Source organism: Lycium barbarum, unplaced genomic scaffold (genome assembly GCF_019175385.1).
Source record: "Lycium barbarum isolate Lr01 unplaced genomic scaffold, ASM1917538v2 unchr_scaffold_53, whole genome shotgun sequence".
Lineage (NCBI taxonomy): Eukaryota > Viridiplantae > Streptophyta > Magnoliopsida > Solanales > Solanaceae > Lycium > Lycium barbarum.
The window spans coordinates 22,120-44,591 of record NW_026843505.1 but is presented as its reverse complement, the minus strand read 5'-3'; the positions used below and the strand labels follow the sequence as shown (position 1 = coordinate 44,591).

Below are 22,472 nucleotides of genomic sequence, written 5' to 3'. Positions count from 1 at the left end.
ATTCGAGTCGTTATCAATCTTTCTTTCATTTATAACTTCCAGAAAGAATCAGAAACCCAAAATCTGGAAATCCATTTACTTGCAAAGATATAGAAAATTAACACATGACATGATGCTTTAAAGGAAGGTAGCCTTCGAAGATTGATGGTAGTACCTAGGATGGTACCTAGAATAGAACCAAAATTACTTCCAGATCTTAATTTAGCTTGCCAGATTGGATACAAGCGGAATAACTTCTGTATTTTAGGTGAACATTTCCAAATTCAAGCTAAGTCACCCCTTTCCAGATTCAGTCCAAGTGTACAACCCCTTTTCAATGTAAAAGGCAATAGCAGCCATGCAACCAGTAGGAAAAGGTTCCAAATGTTCATGAAATTTCAAATGTTAATCTTTCATTCCCAAGTTACCTTTTGAAAATAACAGTTCTTTGACCTTATTCACAAAGCTATTCTCTTTTGGATATACAAAAATGAGGCACTGCTTCCAGTTCTCAGGCTAATTCAAAGAGAAGTAAACTAATAAAGGGAAAGAAAGCAAACAATGGTCATACCATGAAAGACTGTATTCAATTTAAAAGAAACATCAAGGATTAAACCCATAAGCAACTGGCAGATAACAGCAAAGTAAGGAGACAGCCCGAGAATACTATAATAACCTGACTCAGAATTACAATAATCTTAGTGTCCATTTTGAAAGATAAATATAGCCATCGATTGCTTATCTACTCCAAAAGAAATCACTAATCCTTTAAGTATAACAGGTCCAAACTCGAAAATACAGTAGGCATGGAAAGTTGCAACATGATACCAGCAAAACAATTACAGTCCTAGGTATTAGGCAAGAGATCCTGATCAAGTAGGCTACAACATTGCAGATGACTCATCATACGAGTTTAACCACAAAAGACCAACTTAGAATGACGTATGCCGACTGGACTGAATCATGATACAACTAACAATAATAACGTAGCAGTCTCAGGAGACTTCTACACCAAGCAAGATCTACTGACTGTACTAATAATGTGTTAAATCATACTAAATCCATTTTACAAATTATAGATGACTGAAACCAATTAAAAGCGAACAGAAACAGGTACCAATGAATTTCCCAGGGGTTATGCTAAACTACAAAAGACTCAAGTAACCGAAAGATACCAAATACGAGTCCTATTTCAAATTATAGTATGTTAACTCATATTATAATATACTGATAATGATAGTAATATGCTGAAATGAACCTGCTTGTGGATACTTAAAGCATAAAGAAAGAAGGAAACAACATCATTTTAACCTTACGCGTAATTCTCTACAATCTGCTGATACATTTCGATCTTAGCAAAAGAGAAAAAAATACAAATGCTCGGCAATTAACACGAAAATACTACTCATGCTTTCACACATAATTGAAGGTAACTAGACATCCATTTCACAATGAGGGTCAAATTCTGATCAAATGACAGTCGTGAGAGCCAAAATAGACACTAATAAAACAGGGAATTACTGAACTGGGAATTAAACACTGAATAAACATGAATCTCTAGGTATCCTAAACTGTCAAACCGAAATCAAATTGACTAAACAAAAACACGCCTAAGACTATCATGCGATTAAACTGAAAATGAGCCCGCCACGACAACTAGCGTGTATGGACACACACACACTTGTCAAACAATATACTGAAGCCAAACCAAACTAAAAGGGAAGTTATTCACCTCTTCGGAGTGCAGCGAAGTGAGGCGCGAGTCTCCGATCTACGCTCGAATTCAAAACAGGTGCCAAAGGTAAAACCAAATAAAATGATGTGGATTTTTGACTTGATATTGAACAATACAGCGAACAAGAATCAATCTTATCTATGGGGATTTTCTATGATTTTTCGAATTTGAAACCTAATTTCTAGGGGTTTTTGCGGCTGAAACAAGTTGTTCTTGGGATTTCACCAATCAATAAGAAAAAACGGTTCTAGGGGGATTTCATGAATCGAAAGACCTCGTTCTTGGGGGGTTCTCCCTGATCCGAAAAAATCCTCCCTTAACATGGATGATGAAACCAATATTTATAGACTAATTTTCGTTTGAATTTGAGAGGAGCGGGGACAAGAAGGAGTGGAGTGGCAGAGGAGCGTGGGGGGGGGGACAAGGTGTGGTGTGGTGACAGAGCGTGGGTGTAGCAGAGGGGTGGTGTCAGAGTGTCGGAGAAGGGTGCGAAACGTGGGGGTAACGTGGGTGTGACAGAGATGTTGGGTGTGAGAGGTGAAGTGGAAGTCACGTGGTGAATGGGGGTGTTGATGACGTCGGCGGCGATGGGTGGAGACGGCAGAGGTGGGGGACAGGTGAGTGGAGTGGCGACGGAGTGGATTAGCGGAGGTGGTGGTGCGGAGGTTGGAGGCGGTGATGGACGAGGATGGTGGAGACGAAGGTGTGGTGGCGATGGGGAGGTGGAGAAGACGGCGGAGATGAAGAGGAAAGAGGGGAAGGGATGGTGGTGTAGAGGTGACGATGGAGGCGGAGAAGAGGCGATGATGAAAAATGAGAGGAAACCTAAAAGGTTTCCCCCTTTTTGGACGAAATGGGTCGGACCCAGTCCATAAATGGACTGGGTCAAATTTTTTAGACCGGGTATTAAGAGAATGGACTAGTGAATTGAACCATGGACTAGTCTAAAATTTAAGATAAGCGATATGGGTTAATCAAAAAAAATATTAGGAGTTAATCGGACCTTGATTTGGGGTCCGGTAAGTCAAAAATGCGGACCGAGTGCAAGAAATAATTTGGCTTCTAAATTTGAATAAAAGACCTATTTTGATTAGCGATGTACCAAGGGTGCTAGAATATCACTTGGTACGAAAATATGCAATTGTAAAAGACCCGGATAATAAAAATTATGCTGTTGCAATGACCGTGTGATAAAAATGTTAACGATAAATAAAGCTATCATTTTAAATGCGCGAAAATAAATGCGATGTGCATGCGGGAGTTGATAAAATGCCGAGAAATGCCAGTTTCAATGATACTAAACACCGTAACGAATAACTAGCGGTGATAACGCTGCTAATAATGATAACAATAATGATAATGGTAATAATGATAATGGCGAAAAAAATAATAATAGTAGATAACAAACATTGATAATTAAAATGATAATAATAAAGATGATAATAATTAATAACAAGATAACAATAATAAATAACAATTATCGATAGTGACAAAACGTTAATAAATTAATAATAATAACAATAATAGTGGTAATAATAAGATAATAATGATAATAATAATAATAATAATAATAATGATGATGATAATAATAAATAAATAACAATTATTGATAAAACAATGACAATAATTAATAATAAAATAACGATGATAATGATGATTAATAATTGATAACAAAATAACGCTGATAATAGTGATTAGTAATTAACAATAATAATAATAATGACAATTAGTAATAATGATAATTTAAGAATAATAATAATAGTTATTAATAATAATAATGATAATAATAATAGTTGTAACAGAATAATAAAACGTCGTTATTGATAAGAGACTAGTAACATAATATATATTATTATTTATTTATTTATTTATTTATTATTTTTTATTATTATTTTTTTTTTTATTTGTTTATTTATTTTTTAATATTAGAAGCGCAAATATGTATTTCGGAGGAGAGGCGGGACAAAATTGGGTGTCAACACGCATAGATCTCGAAAAAATACGCATAATCAAATCGCGTAAAACGGACATCTGAGCGTAAAGTTATGACCATCTAAAGTTTGACCACTTACAACTAGCTTTTCTCTCTATATTTTTTAAATACGTTTTTATCCTTTGAATTAGATTTATATTCAAAATAAAGTTACGTCTTGATTAAAAAATAACACGCTTAAATCAAAACTTTAAAAAATAAAATACTTAAACCTAAAGTTTCCAAACAAAACTTACTTCGAGTACCTTTTCAACTCCTAAAACGACGATCCGAACGTTTATGTATCCTTGATGTCTTGAGCCTACATTATAGTACGCAAAAAAATAAATATCAGGTTCTATATAAAATATTGACGTTTCAGAGTCTTGACACCCGACTAATCGTTGATCAAAGTATGGAAAAAAAAACACTAGTGCTGCAAAAAAAAAAAAAGATTTATTAAAATAAGATGTTGCGATCTTTTTATGGAAAAAAAACACTAAATGTTCCTTAAGTGTGCTATTTTTTAATGCGTAACTTTATTTCGAATATATAGCAAAAAAAAATCGCTTAAATCGGACGTCCGAGTGCAAAAAATCGCGTATATTCGAAATAAAGTTACGCATTAAAATATAACACACTTAAATCTAAAACCTAAAAATAAAAAATTTTAAGCTAATGACAACAAGTCCTTAAACAAAAATGGACGTCTATGTATATAGAACACTAAACCTAAAGTTTTCAAACAAAACTTACTTTGGGCACCTTTTCAACCCCTAAAATGGCGATCCGAACGTTTGCGTATCCTTGATGTATTGAGCCTACATTATTGTACACAGAAAAAAAATCAGGGTCTATGTAAAATATTAACGTTTCGGAGTCTTGACACACAACTAATCGTTAGTCAAAGTATGGAAAAAAATGCTAAGTGTTGCAAAAAAAAAAAAAAAAAAAAGTTGACCAAATTTTTTTTTAATTTCTGGGTTCTATGAAGTAGTAAAATACTGCATTATAGAAAAAAAAAATCTTTAATGCAGTATTTTACTTCGTTAAAGGACTTAACTGCGCTGGTACTGTTAAGTCCTTTAACGCAGTAAAATACTACGTTAAAGGTACTTTTGTCACAATTTTTTTCTTTGGGTATTTTGGTTCAACCCCATTTTTTAGGGGTATTTTGGTTCTGGACTCACTAGAGATCTAGCTAGTTACTATATGTGGTACCATCTTATACTCCTTAATTAATACTGGACCACTCTAATGTGTGATCCTCTTTTCCTTTCTGTTTCACTGTTTATGTGAAGTTCTTGTTTATTTTTGCTGGTAAAACAAACTAAATAAGAAATCTAAATCTAAATTCGTTTATAAGCAATAAGATCTAAGTGTGTTAAGAGAAGAAATTTCATGTTTTTCATGGTTGTGTTTTTCATTTGCTAGAAAGTCGGCACGATGATTTGCCTCCCTCTAGACATGTCTAATGGTGGTCTTGTTTGCTTTCAGGACATACGTACAATCTTCAATAATGTGTCTAATCTGGCTTGACATCCATTTAAACAATTTGTTTACATTCCTACTTCATATGCCTTTCCGTTTGACCTGATCTTTATATGGTTGAAAAGGTATTTCAAAGGGCTATACTTTCATGTCGACGATTCTTATTGCTATGGCTTCAAAATCACGATATGGATCTAATTGTTTGGGTTGCGACATTTGATATTTGCTTGATGTTTCATAGTTATATAGTAAATCTTAAAATAGGCTTCATCTTACCTTAATATTTCAATAATCATGATCACTTTCGTTAATCATCTTTAAAGATCCCAAAAAAAGCAAGCATCTCCAAATTGCATCTTGACACAACTAATATCAATTTTTATTTATAATACAGTTGTTTAATTATATTTTAATCTTGAATTGTTTGTTAATTTCTTTAATCGCTTTTACTTTCTTATACAATTTGTCTAAATAAATTTTTAAAAACACAATCAGATTTAAGAGTCTTTAAATCTTTACACCAAGCAAATAAGAAATTCTTCTTAGTAAAGAAAACATAATTCTGTTTTTTCAAGTGTCGAAATTTGGAGAAGAACGAGTGTTTTTTTAGGAGGATAAAGAAAATATAGTTGGTAATAGGTGCAAAAGTAAAAAGTTTTGTCTGCAATTATAACATCAATTTATCAGAAAGAAGAATCCAACTAATTGGGATGAAAGAATGCATCTTTTCACAAAAACGGCCCTTACATAAAATAAATTATTAATCCATAGATCTAAATGTTACATCCCGTATTTTCGTACGTCGGAAAGCGTGCGAGTTAGATGACACTAGTAACGAAAATGAGGTTATCCTCCCAAGCTTATGGGTGGTTGTAGTGATGGTACAGACGTGTTATAAATATTTGAAGTGTATTAAAAATAATTTCTATTTAAGTTAATTGAGATTAAGAAATTAATTATACGGATATTTGATTAAATATTGGAATAAAGTGAGACAGTACGAAATTAATAATGGTACTAATTATAATTAAGTGGATATGTATAAGTCAAGAACATAGTTTTTGTTAATGCACACGTATAAAGGAAAAATGAGTCATTACACTACACTTTAATATTCATCCTTACCAAACAAATTACACAGAATCCAAAACACAAATGTATGACACCATTTTTGATAGCCAACGTCCAAGAACATAAAATGTGCACAAAGAATAAGCAATTTTAGTAGTTGATTTTTTTCCGGATATGGAAGCTGTTATATTCCATATTTTTTTTTTTACATTGGAGTATTTTTAAGCGAATCGGCATAGGTTAAGGACGGGATTATTTTGGGATATGAAATAGAGACTTTTAATTCTCAATTTTAATTAGTGCACGAGTATTTATAAGTTTCAATTAGTATGAGAATATTAATGGAGATTAGGGATTAATTAACTATAATTAGATTATTAAGTGGTAAATATTTAAGTGAGTTGGGAGGCAAATGAATTAACGTGAGAAATTTTAGGGGCCATGATTTCCAGATGTGGACCTAATATGGATTGGTTATGTTTTCAGATTTAGTGTACAAGATAAATGTTTGGCATGTGTATTATTTTATTCACATGGAAGGGACACAACATCATTTGAAATTGTCAAGGAAAGTTGCATGCGCATTAAAAGGTATAGTGGCCGTGTGGGCCCCACCCGATTTTCGTTTAACAAAAAAATATAATAAATAACTATTATAATAAAACAAAGTTGAAATAGTTAGTCCCCATGGGGGAAAGCACGTGAAGAGCAATTGGAACGCATATACATAGAGTTAAAGATGAGCATTCATTTTATATTCTTGCAAAGTTGGTTTTAAAGAAAGAAAAACAAATCACAAGTGGATGACACATAAGAGAAGCACGTGGAAGGCTCAAGGGCTGCATGTAAAAGTATGTTTTGATGAATAATTTAGTTCATCATAAGTCCACTTACTCTAAGCTAAGTATTAGAAAGAGAAACAAACAAAAAAAAAAAGCCAAGAGAGAGACTCTCGGCCATAGCTGGTCAGAATTGGAGCTCTCCAATTTGACTCAAAAAAAATATTTTTTCCAAAGTGTTCCAACCCTTAGGAAGGTGCATAGCAACGTGGAGTAGCCATTGGAGCAACAAGAACAATTATTAGTTCAGTTCACAAACTCTAGCTAAGCTAAGAAGCCAATTTGTTAAGATAAGGACTGCTCGTTTTTTTTTTTCATGTTTTAGTAAGGATTTAAACGTATGGTAGATGAGTAAATATAAATTGCATGTATGAAATTATGAATGTTGGTGTTGGAATGTTGTTGAAGCCATTGGGGCTGTTTTAAGGTGATTTGGATATGTTGTGCATGTGTAAATGTGAATTGCATGTATAAAATTGTGTGTTGATGTTGAAGCATTGTGGAAGCCGTAGGGGGCTGCTTGGTGTGGAATAATGAACTGATTTTATTTAGTAATTATGGTTATTGCTATCATAGATTGCATGGTAAAAAGAATGAAAAGAATTGGAAGGTTAAAAGTGTAGATTGTTGTTGGAGATGAATTAGTAAGTAGAAAATGTGTTGGAATGGTTTTGTTGCATATATAAGAATTTTGGATTGAATATGGAAGTTGATGGAATTGTTGAATATTGAATATATAGCTTGGAATACTTTTGGTTTATGTTTGAATGGTCTTATATTAGTATGTGAATATGAAAATATTGATATTGGGTTGTAAGTGCAAAGTTGGATTTGGAATTGTCGCATTATTTGGAAAATAAGACTATTTACGCTAGAATGCGTTCCAAGTCGATTATTGATGTTGTATATATTGTTGTTGGTGTGGTGGTTGTTGTTTTAGCCGAGTTTTAACCTCGGGGATGATATATATATAGGGGAGATGCTGCCCAAATTTTTATAGACAAGAATTGGTTAAGGTTGAAATTTTAAGTCTTATGAATAGTAAATTGGTAAATGTGACCATTTGTAGGTTTTGGACGAAACGGAATTTGAGTCTTGGCAAGCGTAAAGGCCAAGAAAGGTATGTAAAGCTATCCCGATTCTTCTCTTGGCATGTCCTAGATGTACTAGGATTGGAATTACGCTTCGGGGAATATTCTGTCCATCGGAATCCGCGATTGAAATTGTCGCATTTTTGTTCAATAGGATTGAACTCCTTAAGTATCCTTTGTTGGAAAATTATGCAAATTTCCCCAAATTGCCTAGAAAGTTATGGAATGCCCTAGGATCTTTGTAGGTGACTTCATAAGCCTAAAAATACGTAATTTGAGCCCACCGCTTCATTTATTCCGAGGTGGGCCCACTATTTCCGATTTTACCCTTTTTGTATTTTGGACTGGTCTTCGAGCAGCTTTTAAAGAAAACGTTTTAACTACTCCTCTAACTATTAATTATAAATTATTTTAAATATTCTGTTAAGTTTTATAAGTTGTTTTGAAACTTGGAAATGATTTCAGCAAGATTATGCATCCGTAATCCATTATGACATCCGAAATATGCTTACTATAGTTCTGTCCAGTTTTATCATTTCGATTTGTTATTCCATATGCTTCATTGAGTCTCTGGAGATAGATGGTATTTTTATTGCATTTAGTTTCTCACTACTCTGTTCGTGGATGCCTCAATGTTTCCCACACTGAGCCCGGGCCAGGATATGTTCTCAAGCGTCTTCCACTGCATTGTTCGCCGTGCCTCGATGTGAGGGGGCAGGTATATATGTACATGGGTTGTGGAGTATGTTGTGCCATGTACACTATTCTGATATGATATGATCTGATATGACCATTTGATATGTTATGCTATGTTACGGGGTCATTCCCCTTTTCCGATCCTTATGTGTTGTGGCACCAGCGTCGGGGGGTGGCCACGTTCTGTCTGCCGAGTCCCTTGGCAGGGGCCGGGTGTGATATGGCATATGTTTCTGTACACACTCTTCATGTTTTGAAAATGTGCATTTGATACTTTGTATATCACACTCACTTTTCTGTACGTGCTGTTTCGGTTATGATTTTGTTCCGTAATGGGACCAGGTATGACATACGTTTTCTGCAAATACTACTTATGCTTTATGATCAACATTTTTGCTAATTTGGATATTCCGTTCATTTTTTGTATCTTCTGCTTCGATTATGACTTTGTTTACTACGTTCCGTGCTTTACATACTCAGTACATATTTCGTACTGACCCCCTTTCTTCGGGGGCTGCGTTTTCATGCCGCGCAGGTACTAACGACAGATTTGCTGACCCGCCTGTTTAGGACATCTATTCTGCTATTCTGGAGCGCTCTTTTGTCCAGAGCCTATACCTTGGTACAGTCTGCTGCTGTTGTATATATATGTATGCTATTCAGGGGTATGACGGGGCCCTGTCCCGTCATATGATTCTGTTATGTTCTGTAGAGGTCTGTAGACATACATGTGGGTTCTGTATATGTTTTGGGTTGTTATGATCTGTGATGGCCTTATCGGCTTCCACGTACAAAATCTGTTCATCTGTGATATTTAATAGCACCAACTAACTTCCATCTTGATGTTTTCTGCTAATATGCTGGTTTGGGGTATTGGGTACGTTTGGGTGTCCAGCACGGACACTAGTCGCGGCCTACGGGGTTGGGTCGTGACACTAAACATCTTCCACTGTTATCAATTGACCAAAAATACAGAGAAACTGCTTATATTACAATATACAACACATATACTTGGAAAATAGGACACACACACACACACAAAAAAAAAAAAAAAACTACAAAACATAATCCCCAAAAGAATAACAATACTCAAAAATTGCTAGCAGACATACATCCAACACCATATCTAGTAGTAGGAAAAACAAGAAAAAGTCCACTGCAAATAACTCCCACCATTAATGGGAAACTCCTCATGATTTCATCTAGTTCTTTTGCATGTCCAGGGAATAAACAAAGTGTCACTCTATGATCTGAAAATGCAATCGCCACAAATACCAAAACAGACATCATTGCATGCACGAAATCTGTGAATCCCACAATGTACCTATTTGAAAAAGGGGGGAAAAAGAGAGTAACAAATAGATTAAATTAGACACAATAAGCGAAAGATTTTGAGGCGTAAATCAACTCACTACATGAACAAAAATTATTTGTGACGCTAGAGAATGCGTCACAAATTCAAACGTCACAAAAAACAATTGTGACTGAAGAATAACATCATCAAAAATTTCGTCCATATGCATAAAGTTTTGCCATAAAAGTTCAAATTTTGTGAAGGGAACTCTTTCATCAAAAATATTTCATCAGAACCATAAAAATGTCTCAATTTTTGTGAAGGAAAATCTTCCGTCACAATCATAAGACTGTCACAATATTTTGAATTAAAATCTTTAGTCAGAAATATTCCGTCACAGATCAGTGTTTTTTTTTTCTTTTCTTCTAGATGGCCAATGGAGGTTTATGTCTCATAAACTAAAACACAAACATATTCACAAATATTGGCGGTTCGCTTGAGTTGCTCAACCGCCCCTTAGCCTGGTGCTCATGACGTGCTACGGAACCTCCACCGTGCCGGGGGAGGGGGACCAAGCAGGGCACTCTCTCCCTATACTTCGAACCAAGACTCTTCTTCAGACTTAGGTTCTCTAGCTTCTATTCTCGGGGTACGTAGATCCACAAAAGCTTCCCAAAAGATCTGATCCAACAGAAATCCCGCATTGAGCGTAGCATATATGCAGCTACGGCTAGCCGATCATATCATTCCAACAAAACTAACACAAACATTACCTTTCATCTTTTGGCACTTCCACACCAAGTCCAGTCTTGAAAACTTTCAACCCTCTAGGAGTGACAAATCCATAGTAAACTTTCCCGTCCGGACCGCGAAAACTATCGGTGAAATGGAAGAAGAAGCATGACAAAGTGCAAATACCAAGAAGTGTCAAAATCATCATTGTGGTGATTGGAGAACACTCCCCTTTGCCAAAAACTGATGGAAGGAGCATTTCGAAAGTTAAAAGAGTTCCTGTTGGGAGAAAATTCACAAGCAGAAGTTTTTGAGAGTGTTTTTTGAACCCCATTTGCCATTGCTCTTCTTTTCTTGCCACCAATTGGTGGTTGAGGCAATTCTGGGATTGGAACATCTTGTGGCAAATTAGTATTGTACATAGAAGAAGTAGTATTAACGACACGTTGTGATGCACTGTAGATTTTGATCCCAATTGGTCCCTCACTTTGCTCCATTTTTTTGAGAACATTGGGATCAAAAGATATGTAGGCTTTGAATATTGAAAAAAATGAAGAACAAGAATCAAATTTGAAATTTATTGAAAAAGATCACCAAACGTTCGGAGTATTGGATTGTTGGTTTTTATTATGTGCTTGGTTGATTTATTTATACATGATTTTGGTTACGTAGAGGCACTTCAAATTTTTGATTTTTTTTTTTTAACTGTTAGTAACTAACTTCTTGGCAACCATTGCCACCCGATGGGAAATCTATCTATTATTAAAACTGCGGGCTACTTTCATGGCGGAAGTTGGAAACATGAAAAACGTGAATTCAAATTCAACGAGTAGTAGATGTGGATACATACAAACGGTTATGCAGTACTATAAGAAAACTAAAATATTTTTCTTTCTCTGCGTTGAATTCATAATCAGTTTTTTATTTTGTTAATAAGTTACACAATGCATTGTATGATTTCTCAATAAATTTTCTGCTTCTGAAGAGGCTTCATACCTGATTGGTTTTATCATGTTTTTGCAGAGATAGAAGTCTTTGGATGTTAGCGGCAAGGTTTGCACTAGATTGATTTTTTGTCTTGTCTTCTCTCTTTTGCATTTATTTTTAATGTTGAACTGAAGGATGAAAACTGTGTAACATGCCTTTTCATTAGTTTGTTGCGCATGGAAAAATTTCTGAGATAGACTTTTGAAAATATATAGTTACTTCATTGCATATGCGCCCTATTATGTTTATTTAGTGGTGTTCTCTTTCTATCGCATGTATCATATATTGTATAAGGATTTTACTATTTCTTAATCCTTTCCCTCACTTATTTATGACAGTAAAACATAAAGTATCTACCTATAACTATAAATTTTGTTTCAGGTATAATCAGTCTTTTGGCAGATATTTGTAAGGAGATCAAATTTTATTTGTCTATCTTGCAATTCCTTCCCAACTGGATGTTTTAATAAATCTCAAGGTAGGTACTTATTAAACGTTAATTACAAAAAATATTGTCGTGATTTCATTGGTATTAATCGCAGGTTCTATACCTGATAAATGTCTAAAAGAGAATTACCTGGGGTTTTGCTAGAAGTTTTACACAACTATAAGTGAGGCTTCTACACATATTCATCCGAGGTTTTGCTTCTTGCTTTGTTATTGAATGTTGTTTTTTCTTTTCTTTCTTAGCGTGGTGTTTTTTTTTTAATAAGTTTATGTTCAATTTTCTTCTTATGTTTTTAATCAGGAAATCTAAAAGACAAAACGACTTCTTGTTGGGTTCATCCCATAATTTGAGGAAGGAAACGTCTCCCTCATTTTAAGGAAGAAAACATTTCCCTTGTTTTGAGGAAGAAAACATATTCCTTGTTTTAAGGAAGAAAACATCTTCCTTGTATTTGGCAAATTGTCAAGTGCTTGCTTGAGTCACAAATGACATCAATAGGTTCATTTCATCCCTATAAATAGGGAAGCCTTCTATCATTGGTAGACACACTAAAATCTCAGACAATACATCTGAGTGAGAGCAAAGTGAGGTATTCCATAGACTGTAAGAAACTAGTCTGTGAAGGAAAAATAGAGTGTGAGTGATATTGTAGTGAGGTGGGAAAAATCAAAAGAGTGCTTTTCTTTTGAGGGTGTAGTGGTCTTAGGAGTATTTGTACTCGTTACTACACGGTGTAAAATTCCTTGCTATAGTGATATCAGCTGCTCCTCTTGATCGTGGTTTTTTCCCCTTATTCAGAAGGGTTTCCACGTAAAAATCTTGGTGTCATTATTGCTGCATTTTATTCTTGATGATTTAACCATAAGTTAGTGTTCCGTGTTTATCACTAATACCGGGAATATTATTCTTGCGGTTTATTTTTATTTTCCCAACAAGTGGTATCAGAGCCAAGGTTCTGTCTGAGTATGGTCTGTGGTTGCAGCATAGTCTGAACTTCCACATCAGAAAAGAATTACCTTGGTGCTCCTGCATCAGCTGCCACGTCACCGGTCAGTTTTGTAGTTTTGAAAAATTGCAGTTTGGTCCCTCAATTTTTTTGAAAATTATTCAGAAGGTGAAAAATGACCATTGACGAGTCAACTTCATCTTCTGGAGGTATGATTATGCTCACGGCTACCAACTACACGCTGTGGAAACCTCGGATGGAAGATTTCCTCAGTTGTAAAGACCTTTTTGATCCAATAGAGCTGAAGGGTATTAATCCTGACCCGCCCAAGTCAATAGAGTGGAAGAAAATTAATAGAAAAACTATTGGTCAAATCCGACAATGGATTAACCATAGTGTCTTCCACCACGTTGCACAAGAAATCGACGCTTATGCCCTTTGGAAGAAGTTGGAAGACATGTACCAGGCCAAGACAGCTCGGAACAAGGCCCTTCTGATGAGACGCCTTGTCAATATGAAGCTCAAAAGTGGAACTTCTGTTGCCGAACATACCAGTGAGTTCCAGAGTCTGGTAAATCAATTATCTTGTGTAGAAATGCCATTTGGAGACGAAATGCAATCTCTACTACTTCGTAGTTCCCTTCCTGATAGTTGGGAAACACTAGTTGTTACTCTAAGAAATGGTACTGTGGTATTTTAATTACATCCCTGTTGATGTTTTTGGTTTTGGGATATTGTGTGATGAGGAAACCTGTCAAGGAAAGTTATGTTACAAGTTCTTTCTACTTCAATATGACAAATCCTCTTGAATGGATAAATGCTATGGCTCCTCCGGCAGCTCACCATCCAGAAACTATTACTCAAGTAATATCTGCTGAAATTGTTGTCTCTGATCTTTTTATTGAGAGGAACCTGTCAGCTCAGGAGCAACAATCTCTGTCTACATGGTATCAATTGAAAAGGTTAACTACTCGTAATCTAGTCTTACCTAATGCTATAGAGGCAGTTAAGGAAGCCAGTGTTGCATGGAACAACCTCATGAGTGCAGTAGAGAGGAAAAAATTCGATGCAAATGATAGTTCAATTAAGGCAGGGAAACAGAAACAATGTCCTCATTTTCTTAGCAAAACCAATGCTACAGAACTTGATGCGGGCGGCTTTAAGTTACGGCTTCCTTGTGGTCTGACTCAGGGTTCTTCCATCACAATAATTGGCATTCCAAATGGTCTTCTTGGGAATTTTCGGGTGGATTTGACTGGTGAGCCACTACCAGGTGAACCAGAGCCTCCTGTTATTCTGCACTACAATGTTAGGCTCCATGGTGATAAAATAACTGAGGATCCCATAATTGTACAAAACACCTGGACAATTGCACATGACTGGGGTGAAGAGGAGCGCTGTCCGTTACCCTCAAATGAAAAGTGCAAGAAAGGTAATAGTTCCCCCCCCCCTTCCTTCAGTAAGGAAGTTCATTCCTTAAAGTAGAAGTTCAAGCTTTGAAGCTTATTTCCCTGCACTTTTTTCAACTATTTCAACCGACTTGCAACTCTTTGTGCTTTAGAAGGATGCTGCATCCTCCTGTGTGCTCAATTAACTGCAATCATATTGGGCATGCCATAATTGGAAATAAAATTATTATCCTTGAAGTCGATGTCAGCTGTTGAGGTCTAGATCCTGCAAATGTTTGGGAATTTTATTTGTGTGCTCATATTATACTAAACATTCTGAAGATAGTCTGTACTCTTTAAATGCTTATAGGATTTCCTATTTTCATTCCTTATAAAAAAAGATTTCCTAATTTCATTTTTTCAGTATGCCCGCCTAGTATGTTCTTTCATCGTCTCTTTCCTGTTGATATTGATAATAAACTTTTGTCTCCTTTTAACCTACTTATTAATTTATTTCTCCATTGCTACATAAGCCATAGGAGATATGCTGCAAATCCTTTCTCCAATTTGTTAAAATCTGATTGGTCTTTTTCCTGGAGAGTCGAAATAATTTCTAAAATTGCATTTTATCCTTTGCCCCTCTGTTTTCTACCAAGAAAGATAACAGGTTTATATGACTGGTACATTTTAAGGTTTCATCACAATATTCTCTGGTTGATGTCTTGATGATGTTTCTGTTTGCCTCCTTTTATTATCTTTTTCAGCTTCATTGATGTCCTCACTTGTTCACCCTGTGCTCATTGCATTATTACTAACATTATTTACCTTTTTGTCAGTGGATGAATTAGACCAATGCAATGAGATGGTAGGTAATGTCATGGCTACCCGGCATGTCACTGCAACAAATAAATCTAGCTTTGTTCAGGATGGGGCTAAATCAAGAAAATACTTTCCTTTCAAGCAAGGATATCTCTCGGTTGCCACTCTGAGAGTAGGCTCTGAAGGAATTCATATGACAGTAGATGGAAGACACATAACATCTTTTGCTTTCCGTGAAGTAATCTTTTCCCCCATTTTTCCTTTTCTCCTCTTTGTTCCTCAGAATTTTATGATGGTTATTTCTGCATCATCATAATTGTTCTGTTTCACTGGAATCTCCATTAATTTGGATGTATATCTTATCAGACTTTGGAACCATGGCTCATAAGTGAAGTGAGGATATCGGGAGACATAAAATTAATTTCTGTTGTCGCAAGTGGTTTACCAACATCAGAGGATTCAGAGCATATAAATGACTTGGAAGCCTTAAAAGCAGCTCCTCTTCCTCCACGAAAAAGACTAGATCTCTTTATTGGTGTATTTTCTACCGCAAATAATTTCAAACGTAGAATGGCTGTCCGTAGAACGTGGATGCAATATGATGCGGTGCGGTCTGGACAAGTTGCAGTGCGGTTTTTTGTTGGCTTGGTGAGTGATTCTTTTCTTTGTACTCCATAATGTGAAATTACCATTGGTTTGAAGATAATGTAGTGTTCAATGGCGATGCCTATTTGATCCCTAATTACCGGATGGTTGGGCTTGGGTTGCAAGTGCCATAGTTCCATGTTCTGCTGTTCATTAGAAGTCACATTAGATTTCAATAAGTGAAACTTCAATTGACAAGATATTCTTTGTTATGCATCTGTAGCATAAAAACCAAATGGTGAATGGAGAGCTCTGGAATGAGGCTAGGACATATGGAGACATCCAGCTGATGCCTTTTGTTGATTACTACAGTCTTATCACTTGGAAGACCGTTGCCATCTGTGTTTTTGGGGTAAAATCCTGTCTCTTCCTAACTCATGGAGTATCTTGTGCTCCCCTTGTTGACATCGTCTATTGGACAGACAGAGGTCGTTTCTGCAAAGTTTGTCATGAAGACAGATGATGATGCATTTGTTCGGGTGGATGAAATCTTATCTTCTATGGAGAGGATTAACGTGGCTCGTGGATTGCTATATGGTCTTATTAATGCAGATTCCCATCCTCATAGGAGTCAGGACAGCAAGTGGTTTATCAGTCCAGAGGTGAACATATTCATCATTTATCTCATCTTTCATAGCCAATTTCACCCTTACTCTATTGCAGTGGTCAGCAATGGGGAAAGGGCATCTGTAATAGCAACAACTGCAATTCTCACTAATTTGATCATGAAATGAAACTCAATCTTATTGTTTGTTGATGTATAGGAATGGCCTGAAGAAACTTACCCTCCTTGGGCACATGGACCGGGTTATGTTGTCTCCAGCGATATAGCAAGAACAATCAGCTCGAAACAGAGAAAAGGTCGCCTAAAGGTAAAGTGAACCATTCTTTCTCGATATATCCAACTGTCATTTAAGCGAGTGAAGTTTACATATGAAAATATATCAATCAGCCACTCAGGTCCTGTATCTCCCAGTTAATTCTAAATGCTACAAGTTCCTTGAAATGCAGATGTTTAAGCTGGAAGATGTTGCTATGGGCATCTGGATTTCAGAAATGAAGAAAAAAGGGCTGGAAGTGAAGTATGAAAAGGAAGAGAGGATTTTTAATGAAGGTTGCCGTGATGGTTATGTTATTGCACATTACCAAGGCCCTAGAGAGATGCTCTGTCTTTGGCAAAAGATTGAAGAGAAAAAACGAGCTTTATGTTGTGGCGATTAACACAAAGTAGTTTTCGTTTGAGTTCTGAAGGCTCAGAAGTGTCTATAACTAAGATTTGACAAACTTCCTGCTGACTTTTTCTAGTAGCTGACCAAGGACACGTACTTGAGGTGGAATATTAAATAGGTCGGGAAGAAGAGGCCAAGGTCATGCTTATACCACATTGTTGTACCAGGCGGTAGAGTAGTTACTAGCATATTGATATAAGTAGGTGATTAGGTTAGCTTGTTAAATATACCACTAGATATTGATTAGTGAAGATGTTGGGGAAGGGATCTGTATTATAAAGAGAGCCAAGTGGAGGGGCATTTATGTTGTATAGAGCATGGGCACACTATGTACGGTGATTATTTTGTATGTAAATCACACGATCTCTTGTACCCATTTCTTGAGTGATGGAGAGGATTGATGTATACTACAGTATATTTTTATGTTGGAGTTCTTGTCTGCATTACATCCTGTAGCAACTGCAATCCTTAAGTGAACATGAGAATTGCTGCTAATTCCAATATATCCGACTCTTTTGGATTGTTCATCCATCTTATGATCTTTAGTAACAAGTGATAGAATGTGGTTTATGCTACTGATTGATACAGACAAAAGAGTAGAATATGTTTGTGTTTATGATAAATAGCGTGACATTGCTCAAGATATCTCTAATTTGCCCAAGAAAGTAGTAACCAGATAAAGGAGAAAGTAAGACAAATCTTTGTTTCTTTCACAAACATTAGCTGAAAAAAATTAGATTCACCAAGTATTTTTAACATGAAACACGAAGGAACAAATCACAAAAGTAAAGTCATGCCCCTATTCGATAAGCTTTCAGAGAATGTAGCCTATTCAAGCAAAATCCAATCCTAAGCTTGACTGCACAATAGCAAATGATGAAAGCGGTGAAAATAATTATAAATCATACCTATTCATGCATTGTTCATTCACTTTTAGTAACGGTTCAATTTTGTACATTTTAATTGCTACCAAATCAAACCAATTATTCAATTTAATTATGGTTGCATTACAAACCATACCAAATGAGAAATCATGTCGACTTATTAAGTTGAAAAATCATGAGTTGATTTTTCTTGAACACCTACATAAACAATGAAAAAAATTGCAAAACGGAATGAGTAGCAGTAACATTTATAGTTCGCCATCCCAGAATTCCTCTATTGATTTGTATGGTCCGTCTGGATGAACAAAAACCTCAGCTTTGAATCCCCTGCATTGAGGAATTTCTTGTATCCGCGCGATTTCTTCATTGCTTAGTTCCCAATCCAAAATTTGAAGGTTCTCTTTCATCCTATCCTTGTTAAAACTCTTCACTAATACACTAACTCCTTGCTCATATACCCACCTCAATGCAACCTATAAATATGGATAAGATCAATGATATAATGTGATGTAAATATCGAGTGATAATTTTTTGAGACAAGGGTCAAAAAACACCTCAACCTACTGGAACTATCAGGTGTGAGAGTTTCCTACCTAAAATATCGCCAATTAATTAGCAAAACACACCTCAACTATCAATTTTTCACTTTTCCTACTTGATGGTTGAGGCAGGAAAAGTGAACAATTGATAGTTGAGCTGTGTTTTGCTAACTAGTTGGTGATAGTTTAGGTACTAAACTCTCACACCTGATTGTTCAGGTAGAAAATTAAAAAATAAAGTGATACTTGAAGTGTATTTTTGACCCTTAAATTTTCATTTTTAAATACCTGTGCAATGCTCTTTTGTTTATGAATAGCAATGTCTTTTAGAACAGGGCTTTGCATTACAGCATGATTGCCCCGGACAGGTATCCCATTAGCTCCAAGTGGAGACCATGCACTTACAAGTATTTCCTTTTCCCTGCAAAACTCTAACATCTTTTCTTGCCTCCATGCAACATGCATTTCCACCTGTCATTAATTAATCATTTCTCTAATCTTTGTCATTTTTTGACTGATGTTAATTTATACTGAAAATACACTTCAAAATGATTGAAAACGTTTCATGAAGCATAAATAAAGTCATTACAAGTAAACTTAATTCATACGACTTTGTTTTTTCATTTCTTGGTTCGAACGTAGTGACGTTGAGTTATTTAATTTCTTGATTCGACAAGTGTTAATTTGAAACCTACTAAAAATAGTATTCTTTCCGTCCTAAAAAGATTGTCCTCTTTTGATTTGGCATAAAGTTTAAAAAATAAAGGAAGAATTTTGAAATGTGTGGTCCAAAATAAGCGTTAGATATTTGTGTGGCAGCAAATCATCTCATAAAGTTAAATTGTTTCTAAATATAGAAAGGTGACAATTTTTTTGGGACAGACTAAAAAGAAAAGGAAAACGATCTTTTTGGAACAGAGGGAGTAGCTGACATGTTAAGTACAGTACACCGTGGTGAAGAAAATGTACAATAACTATTTATGTGCCTCATTTCCAAATAAGTTGGAGTCGATTGTCTGATTCTCACTTACTATACTTTCTTATCTCAATTCAACTCATGTCATTATCATACCAAAAAAAAATTAAAAGTGAAATTAAGTTTAATATAAGAAATATCACTAATAATAATCATATTGTAATTGTTATAAAAATCTATGATATGGTCAAAATTCTCCTAAAAATATTACGTTCACAATGAGCGTATTAACATGACTAAAACTTAAAAATACACTTCAAACTAATTGAACGTTTCATGAAGTACAATGAAAATTTGAGCTTTAACAGGTCATTTGAATTTGGTCCCCGATCTATGGTGTTTGTGCTCATATGATTACCCCATTCATTGAATTTTACAACTTTTATTATATCACCTCTTCGGTGTTTAATTGGAAACCAAATTTAAAAAACAATGAAAGTTTTTTTAAATTTATAGTTTAAACAAGTCAGTATGGCAATAAATCTTTAGTTACCCATTCATTGAATTTTCAGAACCCTTTATATGTATACTCCCGTCTTCTCAATTTATGGAGGGCTGTTTGACTGAATACAGAGTTTAAGAAAGAAAACAGATACTTTTGAAATTTATGGTCTGAAACAAATTATAAACATTTGTGTGGCCGCAAATCATCTCACTAAAGATAAATGAGAAATTTAAAGTTAAAATATTTTGAATAAAGGAAACATGATTTTATCGGCAATATATTAAATCAGAAAGTATATCAAATAAATTGACACAGTACCTGATTAACTGCAGGAGGAATAGTGGCATGGTGCAGTAGTTGAGAGAGTTTTGTGCAGCTGAAGTTGCATACACCAATAGACTTTGCCAAACCTAATTTGTTACATTCTTCCATGGCTTCCCATGTTCCTTTCATGTCAAATGGAAGTACATCCTTTACTACCATCTTTATCTCTTCTTCACTGTCATTCTTCTTCATCCTCGCTGGCCAATGTATTAGGTACAAGTCCAAGTAATCCATCCCTAGCTTCCTACAAAGATTTTTTGATACTCGTGATTGGTAACCAAAAAAAAAGATTGAAATATAAAGTTGACAAAACATGTGAAATATAATTATTTCATGTATGTATCAAGTTCTACCAACAACAACAACAATTGTACTTCAACTGCCAAGATATTACGATCACTGATATTATATGAAGCCTCACTTTCATGTCACTTCATTTAGTCATGTCTAAGTGCAATACTATTAACAAATAAATAAGAATAAATAGCAATAATATCGATACTCCTCACGTTTTAATTTATGTGGTATAGTTTAACTGTATACAAAGTTTAATAACTTTTGAAACTCGTGATCTTAGCATTTGCGTGACTATAAGACTTCTAAAGTCTGTGGTCTTAAACATGTCATAACTAGCGGGACTAAAAAGGCCTAAAAAGGAAATATTGCCAAATAAATTAACATAGAAAGAGTAAATAATTAGTTTCTCTAGCACTATGATCTTTTGTATTAAGAGGATCGATTCATATCATAAATTGACCAATGACCAGTATTAATTTACAGAAGATATTGATCTATTACAGTAATCTTTTTCTATCTGAATATAGAACCGACAATATGAGCAAACTTACGCGAGAGTATTTTTTAGGGCAGGAAGAACAAGGTCGGGGTGTGTGTCCATGCACCATAATTTGGATGTAATGAACACTTCTTCACGGCTCTTAATGAGTCCATGCTGTAGCGCTTCTGCCACTGCTCCGCCAAGAGCTTCCTCGGAGCCATAGGCTGCGGCAGTGTCAAAGTGTCGATAACCGGTTTCAATAGCATCAACAAAAATGGAGATTAATTGATCCTTTGGTGGTAAGGTAAGTTCTGCTGGTGCTGTTCCCATGCCTATAAGAGGCATTTCATGACCAGAATTCAGCACAAATCTTGGGAGTACTAACATTTGCTTCATATCCGTTGTCATGACTAATATGACTAAGTACAAATTGGAATGATACAGAAGATTATAGAACGTGACAATTTTGAGATGCATGTAGATTTTAAATGTACAAGCTATATGCATATTGGCCTTATCTTGTTGAAGTGATAGATTTGATGTGTGGTCAAGGCTGTACAGCGTCAACGTTCCCTCCTTTCAACCATTTGGTCAAACATGCACTGTATATATACTTGGTTTTCCTGCAATGTCAAAAATAGGGGCAGGCATTATTAGAACAGCTGCTAGCTGCTATTGACAATGTCACGTCGACTACTTTGGACCAACCATGACTTAATGATCGATATTGCAAAGAGGGATTGCTAGAGATGCGTCCAGAATCAAAATACCCCCTAAAAAAGGGGGGTTGAACCAAAATATCTCCAAATAATTGTGATAAAAATATCTTTAATGTAGTATTTTACTACATTAAAGGACTTACTAGTAACGGTGTGGTTAAGTCCTTTAACGCAGTAAAATACTGCGTTAAAGAATATTTGTTTTCTTTTCTATAACGCAGTCTATTAATGCGTTATAGAATCCAATATTTAAAAAAAAAAAATTGGTTAACTTTTTTTTTTTGCAACACTTAGTGTTTTTTTTTCATACTTTGACCAATGATGTCGTGCGTTAAGACTCCGAAACGTCAATATTTTATATATAATCTGATATTTTTTTCTGCGTACAATAATGTAGGCACAATACATGAAGGATACGTAAACGTTCGGTTCGCCATTTTAGGGG

General features: G+C 35.3%; 2 protein-coding genes and 1 pseudogene across 2 annotated transcripts; 1 reads left to right on the top strand and 2 right to left on the bottom strand.

The window, feature by feature from the left end:
* Nucleotides 1-9,349: 9,349 nt before the first annotated feature.
* Nucleotides 9,350-11,397, bottom strand: LOC132625725 (protein DMP8-like; annotated as a pseudogene).
* Nucleotides 11,398-13,962: 2,565 nt separating this feature from the next.
* LOC132625723 (beta-1,3-galactosyltransferase GALT1-like) lies at nucleotides 13,963-17,865 on the top strand. The gene is made up of 7 exons (XM_060340312.1): nucleotides 13,963-14,713; nucleotides 15,506-15,726; nucleotides 15,855-16,136; nucleotides 16,357-16,485; nucleotides 16,556-16,735; nucleotides 16,898-17,005; nucleotides 17,145-17,865. The coding sequence occupies exons 1-7, from the start codon at nucleotides 13,996-13,998 to the stop codon at nucleotides 17,352-17,354; spliced, it is 1,848 nt and encodes a 615-aa protein (XP_060196295.1). The 5' UTR covers nucleotides 13,963-13,995; the 3' UTR covers nucleotides 17,355-17,865.
* A 371-nt stretch (nucleotides 17,866-18,236) lies between these two features.
* LOC132625727 (protein REDOX 2-like) lies at nucleotides 18,237-21,802 on the bottom strand. Its single transcript, XM_060340314.1, has 4 exons — nucleotides 21,379-21,802; nucleotides 20,525-20,774; nucleotides 19,074-19,256; nucleotides 18,237-18,719 (listed from the first exon to the last, which is right to left on the bottom strand). Exons 1-4 carry the CDS (start codon nucleotides 21,783-21,785, stop codon nucleotides 18,495-18,497), a joined length of 1,065 nt encoding a protein of 354 aa, XP_060196297.1. The 5' UTR covers nucleotides 21,786-21,802; the 3' UTR covers nucleotides 18,237-18,494.
* Nucleotides 21,803-22,472: the final 670 nt, after the last annotated feature.

Coding starts and splice junctions, on each gene's coding strand:
- LOC132625723 (XM_060340312.1), top strand. CDS start 13,996: ATGTTTTTGGTTTTGGGATATTGTGTGATGAGGAAACCTGTCAAGGAA. Junction 14,714..15,505: donor AAATGAAAAGTGCAAGAAAG/GTAATAGTTCCC, acceptor CCTTTTTGTCAG/TGGATGAATTAGACCAATGC. Junction 15,727..15,854: donor CATCTTTTGCTTTCCGTGAA/GTAATCTTTTCC, acceptor ATATCTTATCAG/ACTTTGGAACCATGGCTCAT.
- LOC132625727 (XM_060340314.1), bottom strand. CDS start 21,785: ATGCATCTCAAAATTGTCACGTTCTATAATCTTCTGTATCATTCCAAT. Junction 20,775..21,378: donor GCCCTAAAAAATACTCTCGC/GTAAGTTTGCTC, acceptor AAATCTTTGTAG/GAAGCTAGGGATGGATTACT. Junction 19,257..20,524: donor TTCCTCCTGCAGTTAATCAG/GTACTGTGTCAA, acceptor AATTAATGACAG/GTGGAAATGCATGTTGCATG.